Genomic DNA, 22,506 nt, shown 5'->3' with positions numbered 1-22,506 from the left:
CAATAGCTTGAATCCTTACTTCTTACCTTGTCAAATTTGATCACAATCTGAAAATCTAAACATTGTATTGTTAAAATTTTTCTAATGGTAGGTCTAGGTGCTTCTAAAATTGGCCATTTGGAGATGACCAGTTCACAGCCCTAAGACCTTGCATCTGTGTATTTTACTTTGGCCAATTTTTAGACATTGTGATAGAGTTGTAAATGTTTGACTTTTTTTCCTAGAATAAATCCATTTTTGTGCACACTTGCACATAAAACCAATGCATAAGAATGGATCCCAGGTTGCATATGCGCATGTTTATTTTCGGCTCTTATTTCAATACAGATCGTAAAATTGCATAAAATTACTTTGGGAATTTCATTGGCTTACAAATGTGTGAATCCACATTTGAATCGGTCATTATAGGCCTTGGATTTCTTTAAGCCGAATTGGTCCTGATGTTTTTGTTTTGTTTTTTCAAAATGGCCCTCATAGGTTGTCACAGGCAAAGGACTTGCAATTGGCCAAGAGTGGTGTCAATCAAAAGGGTCAGAGGCTAACGGAAGCATTAAAAATAAACTGACAAGTCTTTTTCTGGGTGGGTGAGAAATCGAGCCAAACAGCCGGATACAAAAAAGATCGTCAAACAGTGCAGGAATGCTTTCAGGCGGATTTCTTTTATTTATCTTTCGGCAATATCGTGTATTTTGGAGTAAATATTTTACACAGTTGGATTCACTGGATGGGTAATCCTGTCATGAGTAAATGTTTTTGTGTGAGTTACTGTATGCTGGCTTTATACATTTCAGGTATCTTGTTCCAGAATGATTGTCATGTTTCTGTAATGAGTATATTTCAAAATGGTCATCATTTCTTGAATCCCAATAGTTTAAGATTTCCAATGATGTGTGGCATGACGCATTTCAGTGACTGGTGACATTGTGAAGACACATCTTTGTTTACTAACATTCCTGGGTTAAATACTCTTTAAATGTAAATTCAACAACACAGAATCCATGGAAAAAAAAGCATATTGACCAATCACAAGAGGAAATAAAGCTTCTGGAATGGAGCCGGCTGTCAATTGTTTGAAATAATATACTATAGCCTGTTGTAAGCTCTTGCTGGATGCACTGTTGCTTATGTTTGAGGTGCAGAAATGCTGTGCAAAGATTTTTGTGGGGTAATAAGAGTTAAATCATAAAACATTGTTCGCAATGGAAATCGAACCCGAATAGTGGCAGCAAGAGCACCGACACTTTTTCACTAGACCATCGGTGGCACAAATGACATACAAAGGGGAATCAAGCTCATCTTATTATCACACCATTTTTACCCAGTGCCAGAATTACTGATTAGCATAGTGCATTCCGATATGTCAAACATCTCTATTTCTTCACCAAAAAATGTTAGAGAATGGAGAAAACAGATAGTCGTTCAACAAAATACTAAACAAGCTCTTTTACATACATATACATATTAAACCACAACAATATTGATGCACACGTGAAGAAGTGCACTGATTTGAATAGTGCATTTTGTTCTGCATTCCAATAGGTTAGACAGTCTCTTCACTTTTATACTATACATAACACTATACATATATAAAGACTTTCTGTTTTCCCAATTCCTTAACATTAGTTGAATGAATGAAAACTTTATTCGGACATCAAAATAGAAACAGAACACTCACCTTTGGGATTGTGAATTCACTACAGCCCCTTAAATTATAATTTCCCTCTTTCCGAATGAATAATTTCCGGATGTTTTCTGGAACTATGTTTTTGTTGACCTTAAATAGAAGTTGTGCAGTGAAAAATTTTACTAAATTATCTCATTTTAATAATTTGGACTGCAGGAATAAAATATTAGTATGATCTCAATATCCTACCCTGTGTATGGTTCTAATTGCAAGTTTTTGGAGGATAAAAAGTGGCTGTAGTGAACTTTTGTAATTATTGCCCCAGACTTTTGCACAAAATGTTAAGTATGGCAGAACTAGTTTGTGAAGAAGTGGAGAGACTGTTTAACTTTTCAGAGGGAGAACAAAATGAACTATGCAAATCAATGTTTATAGCGCTGTGAGTAAAGGAGTGTGGTAATGAGATTGGCTCTAATTCCGTAGGAGTAAAGTATTTGTATTTCCTCTGCCATCACTAGGATTAAATTCCCAGTTCATGCAATGTTGTGCAATCTTGGTTAAGCGACACCCATTTGATTGACTAATGAATCATTGCATTACCAAAAATTTTACACAAATATGTACAGTAGCCCTTATTGTTGTCTCAATTTCAAGTGCTTTACAGTCTTGTGCGCCTTATGTATGACAAACAACTGATAAATGACTATTGTTTGGGAGGGTTGGCCTTATAATCCGGTGCGCCTTATAGTGCGGAAAATACCGTACTTATGACTACATATGTAGTCACATTTTACTGTATTGTAACGATAGTTGTTTGACTACTGCTTTGCGTTGCAGGTTTAACATTGAGTTTCTTCTCTTGTTACTATTTGACAATCACAAAGGAGATTTCATAGAATATCAGTTCTTTAGTCTGACTCACTGTTGTTTGTTGTTTTGACGATTGCCTTATCGTCGTTATCGGCCAATCGTATTATTGTTTGGTGATTGCCACATTCTTAAGGGCTAATCTGTTTTTTTGGTACCTTGAATATTTAATTTAAAAAAAAGTGCTTGGAGGAGGGCTTTAGGAAGTGATGAAATTTTTTTATCTGAAAGCTCCCCTCCAGGCCGTATTCTCATGTTCAAAATGCATTGATGTCTTCTCGCCTGATTTTGAGTGTGTACCAAAGTTTGAACGTAAAATAAAATTGTGTTTTTGGACAAGGGTTTACAGTGCATATTGTGCTCTGCGTGACTTTGTGGCAATAGCTTGTAATCAGCATCAGAGATGTTTGTGGAGCACAAGGTCGATGGCGGCCTCCACGTCGTCCAGCACAAAGGCAGGCTTCAGCAGGCCGGGCTCAGCAGTCATGTCCCGATGGCCGTGCAGGAAGAAGTTCTCCCAGGTGGGCACCGATGCCGGTTTGTAGACGCCTGTGCATACCTGACCACAAAAAAGGAAGGAAAGGCTTCTGGCTTCCTGGTTGAAACTGCCAAGAGTGGAAATCCAGGATTCGACAGCATTTTTGTTTGCAGTTTTATGTGACATTCATACAAAACAACTCTGCTCGCACCTTGCCAAAAGGTCAAAATGAGCCTCAACGTTCTTTAATAACTGCATAAGGAAGACAAGTTTAAAGTGGTATGAAGTACTGTATCTGTTGATTTGGGAGACATGCTCTGGCATTATTCTTATTTCATAAGTTTTATCAAATCATTTAACATTAGCCAGTGAAATGAAGACAAGGTTAGGCGGTTTGGTTGAAATTTGTCCATGTATTTTTGTATTTTGGGTCAAAAAAGGTTCTTGACCCCTGCTTTAATCCGTCACAAAAGCAAAGTACCTAACGTCAATGCCAAAAAGTTTGGTTTTCAACTGAAAGATAAAAGCCACAAGTGATGCAATGCATATTGTACAATGTAATTCTCAAAATTTTGGAACTAAATACTTTTTAACCAGTGAGTTAGGATCTGGTATTCGTATTGGTATTGTCACAGTCTGCTGCCCGTCAATGCTGAGTTCGGGCTCATCTCTCACCGAAAAACAAGAGTGACCAAATGATGTAGGTGCTGTATCTGAGTCAGAAGAGGAGGCTTCTTCTGCTACGGGCAACCATGGAAACTAATATTATCCGTTACATATCTATCTATCTATCTATCTATCTATCTATCTATCTATCTATCTATCTATCTATCTATCTATCTATCTATCTATCTATCTATCTATCTATCTATCTATCTATCTATCTATCTATCTATCTATCTATCTATCTATCTATCTATCTATCTATCTATCTATCTATCTATCTATCTATCTATCTACCTTGGTCATATCCCTCAAGAGGGGTGACCGACAGCAAGACAAACACATACAATAACACAGAAAATAAAGGGAAAAAAAATAGCAAGAAATACACACAAAATTTTTTGGACTATGGCCAACCCAATTGCCCAAACACCCGTTACATATGAGGAAGATAAACCCCACACAAAAGTAAACAGCTTGAAGAGTGATGGGCGCCACCAGGCTGTACTTGCCTAAGACACACCACAGAATGTGTTGCCCCGACGACCCAGGCCGTAAAGGGGTCTGTGAACCGTAAATCATATTAACCCTCTATTGACTAAGTATCATACAGCCCTCCTGGAATTTTTTTGTTATTTGACTTGAAAGAGTCAGAAATCCTTTTATGAGTGATTACTTGGGGCCTTTTTTTCAGACCAACTCCAACTTTCAATATCAGGCAATATTTAGCATAACTAAGTGTTAAGACAATGTAATAACAGTTCAAAACGAAAAGCAAAACAAAAAAACTGACTTGGATTTTCAGGATTGTAATGACGTATAGACTGGAACTGAAAATGAACACATTTAGAGACAACATGAACTGGAAATATGAACTGTTATAAATATACACCAAAAAGTTTTTGAGTCTTGCTCTCTCATTTGTCCGTATATTGTCAACTATTTTTCACCATGACCGGGCGTTTTGTGGGCCTGCATAGTAGATGGTGAAGCAATTCCTGGAGACAGAGACGCACATTATACATGACCAATCAGTAACCCAATTCATTGCCTCTTTATAGTCAAAACTAATAAAGTAATGTTAAAATGATTGAATGTCGTTGTTTTTATTTATTACAGATAACTATAAATGCTTTAGAAAATGCATTACCTAAGCCTGTCTCTGTCATTCCTTTCCCGTGATTGGTCTGTTGCTACATGTGGACGCCTGTGAGATCTCATTGTGGGAAGTTGCTGTCACTTTGTGGGTGTTTTGAGGAAATACTTTGATTGAATTTGATTTTTTCTTTTACATTGCCGCAAAACCCATCTTCTCATCTTCCAGGAACCGTAAGAATTTTTCTATCTAGCTATCTATCTACCTTGGTCATATCCCTCAAGAGGGGTGACCGACAGCAAGACACACACATACAATAACAAAGAAAATAAAAGGGAAATAAATAACAAAACAAAAAAAAAACACACAAAATGTTTTGGACCATGACCAACCCAATTGCCCAAACACGCAAACAAGTTAGGCACCTCGGCACCCAAGTTGGTCATGCTTTCGTCCCTCCAGATGAAACGGGACACCAGAAAGCGGCCATGTCACTCGGGTCAGGGTGACACAACACACTCTTTTGTTCAACAGCAGGGCCCGACAGCTTTCACTGGTTTACCCCCGCCGCATCATATGGGTTCCCAGCCCATCTTTAAGAACGCGTCCACAATCCCACTATCCTTTCACAACACCTCTCCACTCCTTTCTATCACCAACAAGAGCTCTAGCTACCATTATATTTAGACCTCTTTCCTGCAGTGCACTCATAACACCATCCATTGTACATTTTAAAATTATTTATTTCGGGAGTAAAAGTATCCAAAACCCTTCGGAAGTTTCAAAAGTCCAGAGACAGCAAAGAATTTTTCTAATCAGTCAAATGGATGCAGAGTTAGGTAATTTAAATAGCACTTGTAAAACAGGGGTGTCAGCGCCCCAATGGGAATAAAAGGGTTTAAACCAGAGGTAGAAATAATTATAAGATGTAAATGTCTGCATGTATATGTATTCATAAATGAGAAAAGTAGGCTAGGTCAGCAGGATCCGCCACTTGGTAAAATGTTCTTTGGGTCTGCGGCCGGCGACTCAAAAACTTTGGCCACCCCTGCTTCACGCGAAAGAAGGCCTCCTTACTTTGCATTGCCACTTACCAGGACGGATTGACAGCGCATGGTAGTTGACACAGGTTCCTCACTAGGCTGAGCCGCCAGAGGCTGACTTTCTATTCCCTGAGCCAGCATCCTGGTAGGTGTGGGCAGCGTATGTTCCAGTTGAGCTAGGTAACGGTCATAAAGGTTGGCCCCGTAAATATCTGTCATCAGGTTGTCACTGAAATACAGCAGTAAAGAAAACCACTTAATGTCTAACATTTGGATGCTTGTGTTCTCATTGTTTGACAGGGCGATTTCAGGTTAGGAGTAGAGGTAAGATACTGGGCCCAGACCAGAATCCATGAAATGTCAATTTTCAAGTCGGGCCGAGCCGGGTTTCTCTCTCACACTGTTTTTTTTTATCAATTTAATCTTTGTGGAGGATCTGCACAGCATGCACTTACTTTTATCCAAGTCATTATTTTGATTGCTACATTTTCCTTCGACTTAAGTGATATTATTTTGAAATAACTGTACCTTTTCATAAGTCACACAGTTCGGCGCTCCACCTCAGCGCCATGCATACTTCGGCGCCAAAGGCGCAATTTGGGGTGGAAGTGTGCACTTCAGTGCTGCACTTCAGGGCTGCGCGTACTCCGGTGCCGAAGTGCACACATGATTTGAGAGACCGGGCCCGAGGACAGTATTTCACGAAAGTGAGTACACCACTCACATTTCTGATTACAGATTTTGTATTTCATTCTTATGTTTAATTGAACATCACTGAAGAAACAGTGCTTGGACAAAACGAAGAGAAGTCTGTCAAAAAAAAAACATGGCTTACTGGAAAGATATCCTCTGGTCTGATGAGACACAGAATAATGTATTTGGCACAGAATGTGTGAAGCATGTGTGGCAGCAAACAGGTGAAGGGAACAAACATGTTTGTTTTGTGCCTTAAGTCAAGCATGGTGTTGGTAATATCATGGTTTGGGGCTGCATGAGTGTAACTGGAGTTGGGGAGTTGCATTTCATTGAGGTAAACATGAACTCAGTTATGTACTGTGAAATACTGGAACAGAGAATGATCCCACCCCTCCAGAAACTGGCTCGCAGCCTGACAATGAACCCAAATATCCCGATAAGATAACCAAGGCTTTTCTAAAACCAGCTAAGGGTAAAATGGATGGACTGGCTACGCATGTCCCTAGATCTAAACCCAAAAGAACATCTTTGGGGCATCTTCAAGCGGAAGGTGGAGAAGCAAGGTCTTGCAAATCCCCGAGCTCAGTCATGTAATGGAGGAGTGGAAGAGCATTCCAGTGGCAGTTTGTGAGGCTCTGGTGAAATCCATGGCCAATAAGCTTAAGATAGTTCTGTGAAATCATATTGGTAACACAAAATACTGAACTTTAGGAACTTTTACTTTAGTATGTACTCACTTTTGTTACCAGGGGTTTAGCTACTAATGGCTATATTTTGAGTTTTTTTTGGTGGGAAATAAATTTACACTGCTATACATAAGTCACATTTATGTGGATTAAATGGGTTGCAAAACAAATAAGAATTATCATCGACAACATTGAGAAGGTTGGAAATAGGATATTTCTTTTGAAGAAATAATTGTATCTTTCAAACTTCACTTTCATCAAAGAATGCTTCATTTGCAACAATTACAGCATTGCAGATTTTTGTCATTCTAGCTATTATTTTGTTGAGGTAGCAATTTCCCAGAAGCAATCTCCAATTAATTGGATGGGCTTCATATCAAATGGACTGAACCATTTCAAGGAAGTGGAGAAATTCCAACGTTGCACTGTTCACGTTTAGGTCCGTCTTACTTATTTTTTTCATCCGGCATTTTTCAGCACACTTAAGCCTATCCGGCTTTTATTAAGGAAAAGAGTTTTTAAAATGCTATAATTTATGGACTATATATATATATATATATATATATATATATATATATATATATATATATATATATATATATATATATATATATATATATGTAAATACACATACATGTATATACATACATACGTTGTGGTTAAGGGTCAAAACGCCCAGTGACGGTTGGACACCACCTGACGAAATCTTCTCCTGGTTGAAGGCTACAGTCACTTTTTGAGTGACTGCAAAAGTTCCACTGATTAGAAGTGTATATAATAGAATATACATATATATTGGCCAAATCCACCCTAATCCTAACCGTTTTTTCCTCACTAATGTGTTGAAAAAAACAAACACAATAGAGTTCCTGAGGATTCGGCGATGGCTCCTTCTCCCGGCTAAAAGCGACGCGGCATTGATGCTGCATTTAAAAAAAATGGGGAGTGGAAGTTCTTAAACCACTGACCTGAAAAATACAGCGGTACCTCTACTTGTGAATTGAATTCGTCCTGGGAGTAGCCTCGTAAGTAGTGACGCATTTCAAATGTAAATGTGCTAATCTGCTCCAAGCCTCGCAAAAGTTCAGTATAGTGTATTTGTAATAAATCATAAAAGAGCATCAGAACATGAAACAAATTCATGTTAAAATTGTATTACCACACAGTAAATATTAAACGAGAAGCACAAAATGTAAAAAAAAAAAATCAAAGGTGGTAATAAAGATATTCATGCAACTTTTTGTTTCGTGATTCTTAAAAAACTGATCCAAAGATGTCTACCTTTGGCGGCTTTTGACAATCCGTTGGAAATCCACGAGACAGACGTCATCATAATGAGTGACAGACCGACTTGTCAACACTTTTTCTGGGTGATTCTTATCCACAAATTCCAAGACTTAATAGAATTTAGCTAAAATGTCTTTAATTTGGTCAGATTGAATGATGGCGCTATCTTGCCAGGACCCCTCCTCCTTGTCGTCTCGGAAAACTGAACTTTAAACTGTGACCGTGACACAAAAAGCATGCTGGGAGCACGTATGTGCACTGGGTTGCCAGGCAGATTCTAAGCGATAGCCAGTTTGATCAACACTCAATTTGAGATTTGATGACATCCTGGATAAAACATATTAGCACACAAAGCTAACGTAGGTGTCTTACCTTTGACATTATAAGATTCCCCCATGTCAGCGCAGCAACACGTACCGGTAAGAAATGGGAAGCTTCCAGACTTTTATAAGCTTTTAGATCAGCACTGGTGAATTGAAATACCCCAATTATAATAAAGTGGTACAGATCATGTGAACTGAAATCAGGCCAACTGGACTATTTGGTTAGATCTGTGAAAATGTCAGGAATAAAAAGGCATGGGTCGGTAGCTAGCTCTGCTTATCTCAGTTTCTTTAAATACCGCTCTTCGTGCTTTCCAACAAGGTGAGTCACCTCATCCGACAGCTGTACAATATTTGTTAGACTAGTCATTGCCAATGGTGTTAAATAGTATAGCTTTTTGTTCTTGTGGTTGTCTACTGTTTACTAGTCTCACCCACGGGGAGTACTGTGTACTGCGGTTAACTGCTGTCTGTCATTGCGTCGTGGTTTGGTCACGTGTGTTCAAAGGGTAGGCAATCTTAAGATTTTGTTGACAGCACACTAACATTCATGCGTCACGTAAAGAGCCTAATTGACAATGTGTGCGGCAGAAGCTGATTGCCTGGCTTACCCAATGGCATAGATGGTTTGGACTTTCTGATGACGGTTTTGACACGTGAGAATGTGCTCAGCAAAGTGGTAGGTGAGCAGGCTGGGCTTCCCCAGCAGTGCCTGGTAGCTCAGATCTTGTCCTGTCAATTTCTTGTAGGCCGATTCCAAGCAAAGCAGGAACATGCCGTGGCCGAAACTGCTCACAAACATCCCATTTCAAACAGAATCATATTTATCAAATACAGTGGCGGCTGGTTGTGTACAAAATCAATCAAACTTCTAGCTACAGCTGCAGCAGACCTGTTTTTTACCATTGAATTTATCTGTCAGTTATTTTGAATTACTGATGATACAGTGTTGGGTCTAATTCATTAGGGGACAAGACAGGGACAACAAACCAATCGGGCAAACGTCCGCACAGAATTTACGGTAAAAGTGTGGTCAATTTTGGTCTTTTGACTTACCGGGGAGATGGCGCTTCGGCCATCCACAGCAGGTCTGTATTGCAGGCCAACACAGGCAGCTGAGCTGGTGACCAATCATAACTTTCTGACGGGCGTCCGTTGGTAAGCAAAACATCCACAATTAGCTGGAGATTGGTCTCCCAGCGCACCGGCTCGCCAAACAGCAACACAGCTGCCGTCAAGCCCAACACACAACACATAAAAATCATGTAGAGTTAGTGCATAACTCAGCGTGTCATGCATTGCATACACGTGTCGAGTTAAGTTGCTAATGAGATTCAGGCATCAATTACATACCTTCGATTTGGGGGAACTGCTGGTTGTCATTCAACTGCAATACAAGAAGTGGGAAATCTTTTTGTGAAACTCAAAATTAGTGACAATGCAACTGCCCCCCCCTTTATCAAAAGTCATATTTGTGACATTCAAGCCCATATTTGTAACAATTTTGTGTACAGGTAAACTGTTGAGATGGGCTGAGGACATTGAGTATTATTCAACACCTCCAAGTGGTTAAAGACCATCATACATTCGCTCAGGAAGTAGAGAGGTGGTGGTTGCAGGTTTGATTCCCGGCTCCTCCAAGATAGATGTCGAAGTGTCTTTCAACACTGAGCCCCTAATCCCCCCAATAAGCAGGTAAGCGCCTTGCATGGCTGACTGCCCTATCCGTGTGTGAGTGAGTGTTTGAATGGGTAAAAGTATGAAGTGCATTGTAAAGTGCTTCAGAGGTCTTCAGTGACTGGTCTAAGCGCTATATGAATAAAGTACATTTACCATTCATTAGAAAAACAATATTCACTTGAATAATAAGCAATAATACATTAACTATTAATAGTTTTCCTGTCTGCATACTGTTTACATAGTTCCCTTTGGCCAAAGTTTAGCATAAAAACTCTCCTATGTGCTACCAGAAGTCAGGAAAAAAAATATTCCATGCATTTGTTGCCTTCAGGTTGGTCTTGCTGACAAACCCAGGGATTTTTCCTGCTTGGGACCATCTCCTGTTATTTGTTTTTTTGGGTAATTCATTTGAATAATAAGTAAATATACATACAAACTATGATATAAAAGTGCAGGCCAAGACATTTGTTTTTATTTTGCACAACATGAGGCTCAAATAGAGGGAGCTGACATAAATGTCCGCCATCTTGCTGCTACTGGTACCCCCGTAAATTGTAAATGGACTGCATTTATATAGCACTTTTCAAGTCACTGAAGACCTCTCAAAACACTTAATAATGTGTTTTACACTTACCCATTCACACATTCTCACACACTGATAGCGGTGTTATCTTTGCAATGCACCTACCTGCTAATTGGGGGCGTTAGGGGTTTTGTGTCTTGTCCAAGGATAGTTCGACAATTATCTTGGAGGAGCCTGGAATCAAACCTGCGACCTCTCGGTCTCAAGACGAGCACTCTCAGCTACTGTCGTCCCGTAAACCAAAAACTTTGGGAAAAGATGGGGGGAAAAAAGGGGAAAAAAAGATGGTGCTTTATGGTCAATTTGAGTTTCCTCAGCTTGTGTTCAACCTTGTGCTTTATAGCACTCCTTTTAGGTTGCACGGCACAATACAGTGACATCTAATGGTCATGTATTACACAGTGCAACTTTAATGTAAAATTGCAGAAAATAAAGTATCTCCATCCCTGCTCAGTTAACGTAATGCATGAACTTTTGAAACTTCCGAAGGGTTTTGGATAATTTTGCTACCGAAATAAATAATTTTATAATGTACAATAGTTTGTATTTTGTTTGTGAGTGAATACTGCAGATTTTGCATGATTGTAACATTACTTCATACCTTGAAGGTACTTATTACCGTCAGGTACCAGACAAGTAGCCTCCCAATTATTGTGTTTTTAATTGTTTTCCTTTGAAGCTTCTCCGCGTTCACTATTACATTTTGAATTTTTACTGCAAAATAAGAAAAAACAATCTTAAAACAAGGGCCAGGGCGTAGCTAGACCTGGTACAGTAATAAAATCTTTAGGGTTATTCTGGCAATCACAAAGCTAATTCAGTCATCAATGGTCAGCTACAAATTGCCTTGTAAAGGTCTTTTGGCAACATTATTACACCAGCTATAAACTAGTAGGCTACTAAATATATTTCAACATTTTTATTCTGTCCTACCTTATCTGTTACTGTAGTGCAGTGGTTCTCAAATCGTGGGGCGGGCCCCCCTGTTGAGGTGCGAGGCTCCGTTAATGGGGGTGCAGACGCGTTTGACTTCAGGGAACTTTTTAAAAATCTTTCCTAGAATAGAGTAGATTGCACCACGACTACACTACGGCGTGGTGTTGCCAAAAGCTCAATTAATTTATTGCATTAATCACTTACTAAAAGCATTGAGTATGCAGTGTAGAAACGAATGGTAGCATTCCCTAAAGCGCCGCCCTTAAAAAATATTTAACACGGATCCTGAGACAGGCGAAGAGAGATGGCTAGAGAGTCAAAAAAAAGTCTCCTCCCAAAAGCTTAGATGAGGAAGTTTGCCGAAGTGCAAGTAGCGATTCACTGCGATCATGGAGGGACATGGGCAAAGACCGGTGTGCTTGCTAAGTTAATAATGTTGGCAACAGACCGCTCAAAGCCAAATAAAATACAGTGGCTTGCGAAACTATTTGGCCCACTTGAATTTTGTGGCCTTTTCGACACATTTCAGACTTCAAACATAAAGATATAAAACTGTAATTTCTTGTGAAGAATCAACAATAATTGGGACACAATCATGAAGTGGAACACACTTTATTAGATATTTTAAACTCTTTTAACAAATAAAAAAACAAAAGTGGAGTACAAAATTCTATTGCCCCATTGAGATAATACTTTGTAGCGCCACCTTTTGCTGCGAATACAGCTGCATGTCGCTCGGGGTATGTCTCTATCACTTTTGCACATCCAGAAACTGATATTTTTGCCCATTCCTCCTTGCAAAAGAGCTCGAGCTCCGTGAAGTTGGATGGAAAGCGTTTGTGAAGAGCAGTTTTCAGTTCTTTCCACAGATTCTCAATTGGATTGAGGTCTGGACTTTGATTTGACCATTCTAACACCTCAATATGTTTTTGGTAAACCATTCCATTGTAGCTTTTTCTTTATGTTTTGCATCATTGTCTTGTTGGAAGACAAATCTCTGTCGCAGTCTCAGGTCTTTTGCGGACTCCATCAGGGTCTCTTTCAGAATGGTCCTGTATTTGGCTCCATCCATCTTCCCATCAATTTTAACCATCTTCCCTGTCACTGCTGAAGAAAAGCAGGCCCGAACCATGATGCTGCCACCACGATTTTTGACTGTAGGGATGGTGTGTTGAGGGTGATGAGCTGTGCTGCTTTTGCGCCAAACATAACGTCTTGCATTGTTGCCAAAAAGTTCTATTTTGGTCTCATCTGACCAGAGCACCTTCTTCAACATGTTTGGTGTGTCTCCCAGGCGACTTGTGGCAAACTTTAAATGACACGTTTTATGGATATGTTTAATAAATGCCTTCCTTCTTGCCACTCTTCCATAAAGGCCAGATTTGTGCAGTATACAACTGATTGTTGTCCTATGGACAGATTCTCCCACCTCAGCTGTAGACCTCTGCAGTTCATCCAGAGTGATCATGGGCTTCTTGGCTGCATCTCTGATCAGTTTTCTCCTTGTATTAGCTGCAAGTTTAGGGGGAGGGCCCGATCTTGGTAGATTTGCAGTGGTCTGATAGTCCTTCCATTTCAATATCATTGCTTGCACAGTGCTCCTCGGGATGTTTAAAGCTTGGGAAATCTTTTTTTTTCCAAATCCAGCTTTAAACTTCTCCACAACAGTATCTCGGACCTGCCTTGTGTGTTCCTCGTTCTTCATAATGCTCTCTGCTCTTTAAACAGATATCTGAGTCTATCACAGTGCAGGTGTATTTATCCAGAGACTTGATTACATACAGGTGGATTCCATTTATTATCAATAGTCATTTAGATCATCATTGAATCATTCAGAGATCCTCACTGAACTTCTGGGCAGAGTTTGCTGCACTGAAAGTAAAGGGGGTGAATAATTTTACACACCTACTTTTTTGTTTTTTATTTGTTAAAAAAGTTCAAAATATCCAATAAAGTGTGTTTCACTTCATGATTGTGTCCCACTTATTGTTGATGCTTCACAAGAAATTACAGTTTTTATATCTTGATGTTTGGAGTGTGAAATGTGGCAAAAGGTCACAAAGTTCAAAGGGGCCAAATAGTTTCGCAAGCCACTGTAAGCTGTCACTTAAAAACATTACAACACAATCATGCTGTTAAGACGCTTGAGTTTGTCTTCAGCGAAAATGTATTAAATGAAAAAGTTTTGGCATGGATTTAGGTGACGTGTTTCCATCCGTATAGAGAGATCTCTGTTTTTGTCCCCCACACTACCCAATAAAGTTACTTGATCACTTAAAAAAATGATCTATAGAGAGGATTTCTTCTTCTGAGAGGGAGCGTGACAGAAAGTGCAAGTGCTGACTTCTTGCAAAGAATGTGTAGTGGACTTTTAGGTTTTATGTTTCACATCAGGGAATGTTGTAATGGTAATCTGCGCAGCCCTTCGAGACTTTTTGTGATTAGGGGCTATACAAATAAACGTGACTTGACTTGAATTTTTACAAACACTCACATTGGGTGACATGATATTAGCTTTTAAATAACTGCACTAAACAGTGGAAACAAGAGATCATGTTGCGCAGAAGACATACTTGTTTTCGGGGCGTCCTACTATGGTCAACCATGTCCAGCAGTGGGTGCCTCTCCTGGAGTTGTTCTATGCTCACCACCTTCTTAAAACCGAGGCTGACTCGTGCAGGTCAAGGCACAATTCAAGTCTAAACATGAGAATGTGCTGCAGAAGTGATGGTATGCATACCAAACAAACCCAAGAAAGGATACGCGCGTGCGATGTCCATGATTGGTCCTTGGCCAGAAACCAGCACACATTTTTCGTGGAAAGTAGTTAAAGTTTGCAGAGGACTGTACGACAAAACCACCTGATCTGGATTGATCTGATTGTACGTGACGGACAGGAGTCAACAGGACACATTTTCCATATCAAATAAAATTGTACACCGTAATCCATCTTTTTTCACATTTTGCGTTCCAAAAAGGTCATGTGATAGTCAAAAAACTGTACTTTTTATTGTTTTATTCATTGATATTGATATTGTTTTTATGTACGTGTAGAGCTTAGACTGCTACGTTAGGGGCAGCGCAACTGTTTAGCCAATCACAATGCAAAACAATGCACAATGAAATTCGGTGAGGTAGAGAAACGAAAAGTAAACCGCGATGCAACGAGGGGTTACTGTATAGCAGGTGTAGGCAAACTACAGCCCGCGGGCCACATGCAGCCTTTTAGGCTTTTTTTTTTCCGGCCCACCTAACAAAAATGGTCAAAATCTATACACAATATATCCATCCATCAATTATTTTCACCACTTATCCTCAGTAGGGTAGCGGAGGTGCTGGAGCCCATCGCAGCTATATTCAGGCATTGGGCAAGGGACACCCAAAACTGGTTTCCAGTCAGTCGCAGGGCACACAAAGACAGACAACTCACTCGCTAAGTCACACTTAGGGACAATTCTGACCGGCCAATTGACCTGAAATGCATGTTTTTGGAATGTTGGAGGAAACCGAAGTGCTTGGAGGGAACCCACGCAAGCACGGGGAGAACATGCAAACTCCACACAGGAAGGTTTGCCCTATCGTGTATATATATATATATATATATATATATATATATATATATATATATATATATATATATATATACATATATACATATATATACATATATATAACACTAAATAAAGTACGACTAATAAAAAAATATTTTGGGGCTGACACATTTGTCCCCATTTTCCCTTTGTGTGTTTACAACAAAAATACGACCAAACTAATTATCAAATTCAATGCTGGAAAACAGGGACCTAATATTATATTTTGCTTTTAGTTCAGGAAAAAAACATAGAACTACATACTACAAAAATACGACGAGTCATACTAGAATACAAAATACTAGCGCAGAAATGTCAGAACAGAAATACTGCAAAGATAAAACTACAGAAATATTATAAAAAATACAAAAGAAATACTACAAATATTCTACAGACATATAAAAAGAATACTATTACGGAAATACTTCAAAAACATATCCAAACAATATTATGACAGAGATATTAATAAGCAAATCAAGTCAAGCAAAATCATGTTCATTAGTATAACACTATTACAAAACAATAAAGAAAGAATTACTCAATTGTGCAACCAGAAATACCGTCCGTCTCGTGGATTTCCAAAGATACTACCGATATTGTCACGGTCGCCATGACGACCAGTATGCCACGCCCCCGAACTCAAGCTGAAGCAGATCAGCTGATTGCTGTTCTGCTATTTAAGGCTGGATTTTGGGTTTGGCGGGTGCTGGTTCATTACTCTTTACTACTCTTATACACAATCCCGGTCTGTTATGCCTTGTCCTGTTTTAGTCTGTTATGCCTTGTCCTGTTGAGTTCGTGCCGGAGGAACTCTGTAGTGTTCTGTTTTGCCCCGGAGTATCGGGCGACTTTTATTTTAAAACCTATGGATCGTCAACGCATTTGAGTTCTCCCTTCATGCCTCCTGCCTACGTTCTGGTCCGGTCACCTTCCACGCCACCACGCCCGTCTCGTGACAGAATGAACCAGCCAACAAATAGAACTCAGCGAACGATCCCAGCGCGACTTGGGGAGAGCTGGAGAGCGCAGTTCGGCAGGCGCCTACTGAGTTGGCCTTCCCTGCCCGTTCGAACCACGGCCCCGCCCGTCGTGGCCCTTGCTGTGCCTCGAATGGGGTCCCGGGAAGAATTGACGCCTGCCTGTTCAACTCTCATGCCTGCCTGCCCGACTCCCGTGCCGATTGCCTGCTATTCCGTCTCCCCTGCGTGCCAGCCCGACTCCGACTCTGCTGCCCGTCGGGCCGACTCCGACTCTGCTGCCCGTCGGGCCGACTCCGACTCCGCTGCCCGTCGGGCCGACTCCGACTCCGCTGCCTGCCAGTCCGACTCCGCTCCTCCTGTTTTGTCTGTTCTGATTTTGACTCTCTCATGTCTTGTCTGTTCTGATTTTGACTCTCTCATGTCTTGTCTGTTCTGATTTTGACTCTCTCATGTCTTGTCTGTTCTGATTTTGACTCTCTCATGTCTTGTCTGTTCTGATTTTGACTCTCTCATGTCTTGTCTGTTTTGATTTTGACCCTCTCATGTCTTGCCTGTTCTGATTCCGCCTGTCCTGTCTGAATCGCCACTTCTGAACCTGAACCCCTGAGTCCGACTCTTCTGAACCTGAACCCCTGAGTCCGACTCTTCTGAATCTGACCCCCCTGAGTCCGACTCTTCTGAATCTGACCCCCCTGAGTCTGGACTCTTCTGAATCTGACCCCCCTGAGTGCGACTCTTCTGCATCTGACCGTCCTGAGTGCGACTCTTCTGCATCGGCCTGACCTGAGTGCGACTCTTCTGCATCGGCCTGACCTGAGTGCGACTCTTCTGCATCGGCCTGACCTGAGTGCGACTCTTCTGCATCGGCCTGACCTGAGTGCGACTCTTCTGCATCGGCCTGACCTGAGTGCGACTCTTCTGCATCGGCCTGACCTGAGTGCGACTCTTCTGCATCGGCCTGACCTGAGTGCGACTCTTCTGCATCGGCCTGACCTGAGTGCGACTCTTCTGCATCGGCCTGTCCTGAGTGCGACTCTTCTGCATCGGCCTGTCCTGAGTGCGACTCTTCTGCATCGGCCTGTCCTGAGTGCGACTCTTCTGCATCGGCCTGTCCTGAGTGCGACTCTTCTGCATCGGCCTGTCCTGAGTGCGACTCTTCTGCATCGGCCTGTCCTGTTTATCCGTCCTGTTCTCGTCGGTTCTGCCTGTCTGTCATCCCCTGTCCAGTTGGCCACCAGACCCCCCCCCTGCCGAGCGCCGATTCCGATCCGCCCGACGCAGATGGCGCCTGCCTCTCCCCGTTCCTGCGTGTTCGGAGGAGGGAGCAGGGTTGCCCCAATCGCGATCGTCAACATTCCGGGGCGCGAGGTAGTAATTTTTTCTTTTTTGGGACCTCGGGAGCTGTCCCTTAAGAGGGGGGCTCTGTCACGGTCGCCATGACGACCAGTATGCCACGCCCCCGAACTCAAGCTGAAGCAGATCAGCATATTGCTGTTCTGCTATTTAAGGCTGGATTTTGGGTTTGGCGGGTGCTGGTTCATTACTCTTTACTACTCTTATACACAATCCCGGTCTGTTATGCCTTGTCCTGTTTTAGTCTGTTATGCCTTGTCCTGTTGAGTTCGTGCCGGAGGAACTCTGTAGTGTTCTGTTTTGCCCCGGAGTATCGGGCGACTTTTATTTTATTAAATAAAACCTATGGATCGTCAACGCATTTGAGTTCTCCCTTCATGCCTCCTGCCTACGTTCTGGTCCGGTCACCTTCCACGCCACCACGCCCGTCTCGTGACAGATATACCTCAACAATGCCACGTCTTTCTCATATCAGGTAATCCATATTTGCTCAGTAAATAACCAATAATCTGTAAATAACCAATAATTATCATTCATAGCTGCTATCTCAGTTGCTGCCTACTGGATTTTCCCTGTCGTGTTCTGTGCCGTATTGTGTAAATGTAGATATATTTTTAGCATATTGGTAATTGCACTAGTTTTAAAGTCTATGTTACTTTTCAGATTTACACTACTTTAAACCGAATTCAAGCTCAGAGCTACTTTTAAGTTACCAATTAGCACAAAGGGCACCCAGTTTGATATAAATTTCCAAAATAACTAAATAGCTAAATAGCTAAATAGCTAAAACGGTAGCTTGCTAGTTAGCTAGAAAGGTAAACAGGCATAAAAACTAAAAGGGAGTTTGCTAGCTGGCTAAAAGAGAAATAAGCTATTTTAAATCGCAATACAGTAAGCTAGATAGCCAGAAAGGAAGCCAGCATTTTGCTTGATAACTAGCAAAAAGGCAAAATGTTTGCAAGATAGCATCCAAAAAGGTACAAAAAAATATATTTTTAAAAAGCTCGATAGATAGCTTGATAAGTAGCTAAACAGGTAGGAAGATAGCTAGCTAGCTACAAAGCTAAAAATATGGCTGGATTGCTGGTTAAAAAAAAAACACATTTTTTTGGTCATTCGCTTTAAAAAACCCATAATTTGGAATTTAGCTCGTCGTATTTCCTGTAAAATGTATAAATAAAAATATGATTAAATACATTTGTTTAATACACAAATGTATATTCTTATTCTGCACTCAAAATTAATTGCCTGACAGTTATCAAAACTTATAACTTTTTTTTGTCCATGAAGCAAATGAACTGGAATTTATTTATTTGAATATCTAAAATAACAACTCCTTATGTTATTACTATGTTGTTACTGTGTTATTACCAGTTTATTTATTAAAAATAGGGTTAAATAAACTCAGTAAACCAATAAAAAAAATATTTTACTAGAAAAACACAATTACCCAGCACTGGTGAGCAAATTTCAGAACAGGTCAGTGGGCAACTATCATTAAGGGGCACCCTGGTGCCCGTGGACGGCAAGTTGAAGAACCCTGCTTTAAATTCTATTTGCATATGAGCACTATACGGTTCAGCTTTGAATTTCATGACACTGTGTAACGACAATAAAGTCCTTCTTTTTTCCTTTCTTTTCTATTATTGAAACCGCAGAAATACTATAACGAATACTAAAAAAACAAAACTATAGTAATACGACAAAATACTCCAAAAATCTGACTGCAGAAATACTAAAAAAAGACTACAAAATTACAATTACATTATTTTGCTTTAATTGCGAGCATTTGAAAGCCAATTTGATGAAAGTAATCTTTTTAAAACTGAATTCAACTTAATATTACATGTCTCCATGTTTATTTACGTATAGATGAAATTGTGAGGTAGATCTCCAGGTTGGGCCCTTTCAGCCACATTTTAAAAACCAATGTGGCCCCCCACTCCAAATAGTTGCCCACCCCTGCTGTATAGGCATGTGCAAACCCCCAACCTGGCCTGATCGTACCTGCACGTCGAGCAGCGCAGAGAGCTGTTGTGCTTTGAGTTCGGCACGACAGCTAGCGGCGTTGGTGACAAACACGACAGGCAGCAAGAAGTCGCCACGGTGGTCATGTAGTTTCTGGAATGCTCGCCGTGCTGCCGGGATAACGGAACCGCCACGCACCAGCACGCCGTCCACGTCTAGCAGGATGCCCGCCTCACAGTGCGGCCGCTGCCATCATAGGGTGACACACCGGTCTGAGTGACTTCTGCCTTATTGAACATTTCTATGAAGTGCTTCAGGGATCCGTGAGCAAGTAGTAGTTTAGCCTAGAGTCGCTGCATTTGGTAAAGATGCCTGGTGGCTGCCTCCTGGGGGAGGTGTTCTGGGCATGATTCAGCATCAAAAGATTTAGAGGAGGACCCCGGAGATGCTAGAGCAGTGTTTTTCAATCACTGTACCATGACAACATCTCTCATGTGCCGTTGGAAATTACCCAAATTTATCATTACAAAAATAGAATGCTTGTTGCTTTATTCCAGTACTCCCCAATAACCACCAACCTTAAAACTAACCGTTAACCCTAAACCATAAACCCTAATCTTAAACCCTCACCGTGAATGATAAACATTTTAACCTTAACCGTTTAAACCTAATCCTACAACCCTAACAAGTTAACCCTCTAACCATAAACTCTAACCCTCACTCCAATCCAATCTAGTTATCATCGGTTAAGTCTTAACTTTTTCTTTCCCCCCATTCTTGTTGTGACGCACATGCACTGACCTGCCAAGCTTTGGTGTAGAGAGATGTCCTCCTGAGTGCATGCTGCAAGCACAAACTCCACATGATGAAACGAAAAAAACCCACAGCTGTCTTTCGTTTGTCTCCACTTTTTAAAGTCGTGCTGCGTTGTGACATCAGCATTGGGCGGGTGAGGAGGATGCTCACCAGCCATTTAGGACACAGCAAATTCATCAATGATAGGAATTCCTGCTGTTTTTGCAGAACTGGCTCTTTGACCTTGGCTCACTATCACTAAAAAGACCAAAATGACTTTTTTTGTTCCTTTTAAACCAGGAGCATCAAAGACACGGCCCGTGGGCCGATAAAACTGCAGTTTGTGGAATTGTAAATGGTAAATAAACTGCATTTCTATAACGCTTTAACCAGTCATGGACTTTCATGAACCAGAACAGGATCAGGACCCAAACGTGTGATGTTCCCACACAAGCCCTCTATTTCACGGGAACTGGGGAGTGATGCACGTTAGGCAGCGGTCTGGCGTGGAAAGACAGGAAGCCAGGGACCGATGAGATCGACAGCAATTGACCGAGCAGATATCGGACGGATGGGGTCGATACCGGACAGGACGGGACAGACAGGATAGATAAAGAAACAGGATATCGAAAATAAACAGGATAAACTGGACAGGAACGAAAACTGGAGGGAATAATAAACAGGACGAAAATAGACCAGAACTAAACTGAAAACCGATATTAAACAGGACAAAACGGAAACAATACCGTACAGGAAATACCAACAGGGAAGAAGACTGAGTCAGAACCCACGTCCTGCGGGGCAGATGTTCGTTGACGGACTGACAAACAATGCGTGAGAGCACTGAGCTTAAGTAGAAGGGAAGCCAATCTGTCAACGAGCGCAGCTGGCGCCACGAGAGCGGGCCAATTGGGCGCCATGGCAACCGTGACATGGACGGCCTCAAAAAGCGCCTTATCCCTTCACACACAGTCTCACACACCCAAAGGAGAGTCAGCCATGCAAGGCGACTACCTGCATATCGGGACCATTTGGGGCTCAGTGTACTACCTAAGAACACTTCTACATTTAACTCAGAGGAGCAGGGAATTGAACCTGCAACCACTACCTCGTGAGAAATAGCCACCCCAATTGATCGATTTACAGTGTGTGGCCCCGGTCTTACTAAATATGAAAAAATTACAAATTCTTAAAAAAAATTAATAGATACAAGTGATTTTGTTTTTACAGCTTGTCTTTTAGTTTGTTTCTTGTTCCTTTTTTGTTCTTTCTTTAGTTTTTGTTAAATGGAGCCGCCTTTTGACTGGTGGAGTCAGCTCATAGAGCTGCTATGATTGCGAACAACACATCAACCAGAAAAAAATGCAAAATGACCAACCACCGGTACCAATAAAAAAAAGACGTCTGGAAGGGAGTTGTCTCTTGATTGGTGTGGAGCCGGATCCAATCGCTCACTTTGAAAAGCTGGCTCATAGAGCCGTTATGTTTGCGGACTACACAGCACTAGAAAAAAAATGCATATTGGACAATAACAAGAATAAAAACGTCCAGAAGGGAGTCATCTCTTGATTACTGGTTAGCCGGATCCTGTCAATCACTTCGAAACAGCCGGCTCATAGAGCCGTTACGTTCATGAACGACAAATTATGAGAAAAACAATGAATATTGGACAGTAACAAGAAAAAAATAGCATCCCAGAAAGAAACCGTCTTTTGATTTGTGGGGAGCAGGCTCCCGCCATTCACTTAAAAGAGACAGCTCATAGAGAAGTTATGTTCGCGAACGACACATTATTAGAAAAACTGCATATCGACCAATCACAAGAAAAACAAAGCATCTCCAATGCAAATGGAGCTGT

General features: G+C 41.1%; 1 protein-coding gene across 1 annotated transcript; it reads right to left on the bottom strand.

Moving 5' to 3' along the window:
• Positions 1-694: 694 nt before the first annotated feature.
• LOC148363575 (haloacid dehalogenase-like hydrolase domain-containing 5) lies at positions 695-20,723 on the bottom strand. Its single transcript, XM_088337076.1, has 9 exons — positions 20,655-20,723; positions 19,893-20,099; positions 14,726-14,838; positions 14,536-14,629; positions 10,117-10,150; positions 9,820-9,991; positions 9,375-9,551; positions 5,823-6,000; positions 695-3,050 (listed from the first exon to the last, which is right to left on the bottom strand). Exons 1-9 carry the CDS (start codon positions 20,715-20,717, stop codon positions 2,889-2,891), a joined length of 1,200 nt encoding a protein of 399 aa, XP_088193202.1. The 5' UTR covers positions 20,718-20,723; the 3' UTR covers positions 695-2,888.
• Positions 20,724-22,506: the final 1,783 nt, after the last annotated feature.

This window comes from Urocampus carinirostris, chromosome 6 (assembly GCF_059441175.1).
Source record: "Urocampus carinirostris isolate Australia breed hairy pipefish chromosome 6, RoL_Ucar_1.0, whole genome shotgun sequence".
NCBI lineage: Eukaryota > Metazoa > Chordata > Actinopteri > Syngnathiformes > Syngnathidae > Urocampus > Urocampus carinirostris.
Note: the sequence above shows the minus strand (reverse complement) of the source record. Positions and strands in the feature narration are given on the sequence as shown.

Coding starts and splice junctions, on each gene's coding strand:
- LOC148363575 (XM_088337076.1), bottom strand. CDS start 20,717: ATGTGGAGTTTGTGCTTGCAGCATGCACTCAGGAGGACATCTCTCTAC. Junction 20,100..20,654: donor TCTACACCAAAGCTTGGCAG/GTCAGTGCATGT, acceptor CTATGATGGCAG/CGGCCGCACTGTGAGGCGGG. Junction 10,151..14,535: donor GTAGGACGCCCCGAAAACAA/GTATGTCTTCTG, acceptor CTTGTATTGCAG/TTGAATGACAACCAGCAGTT.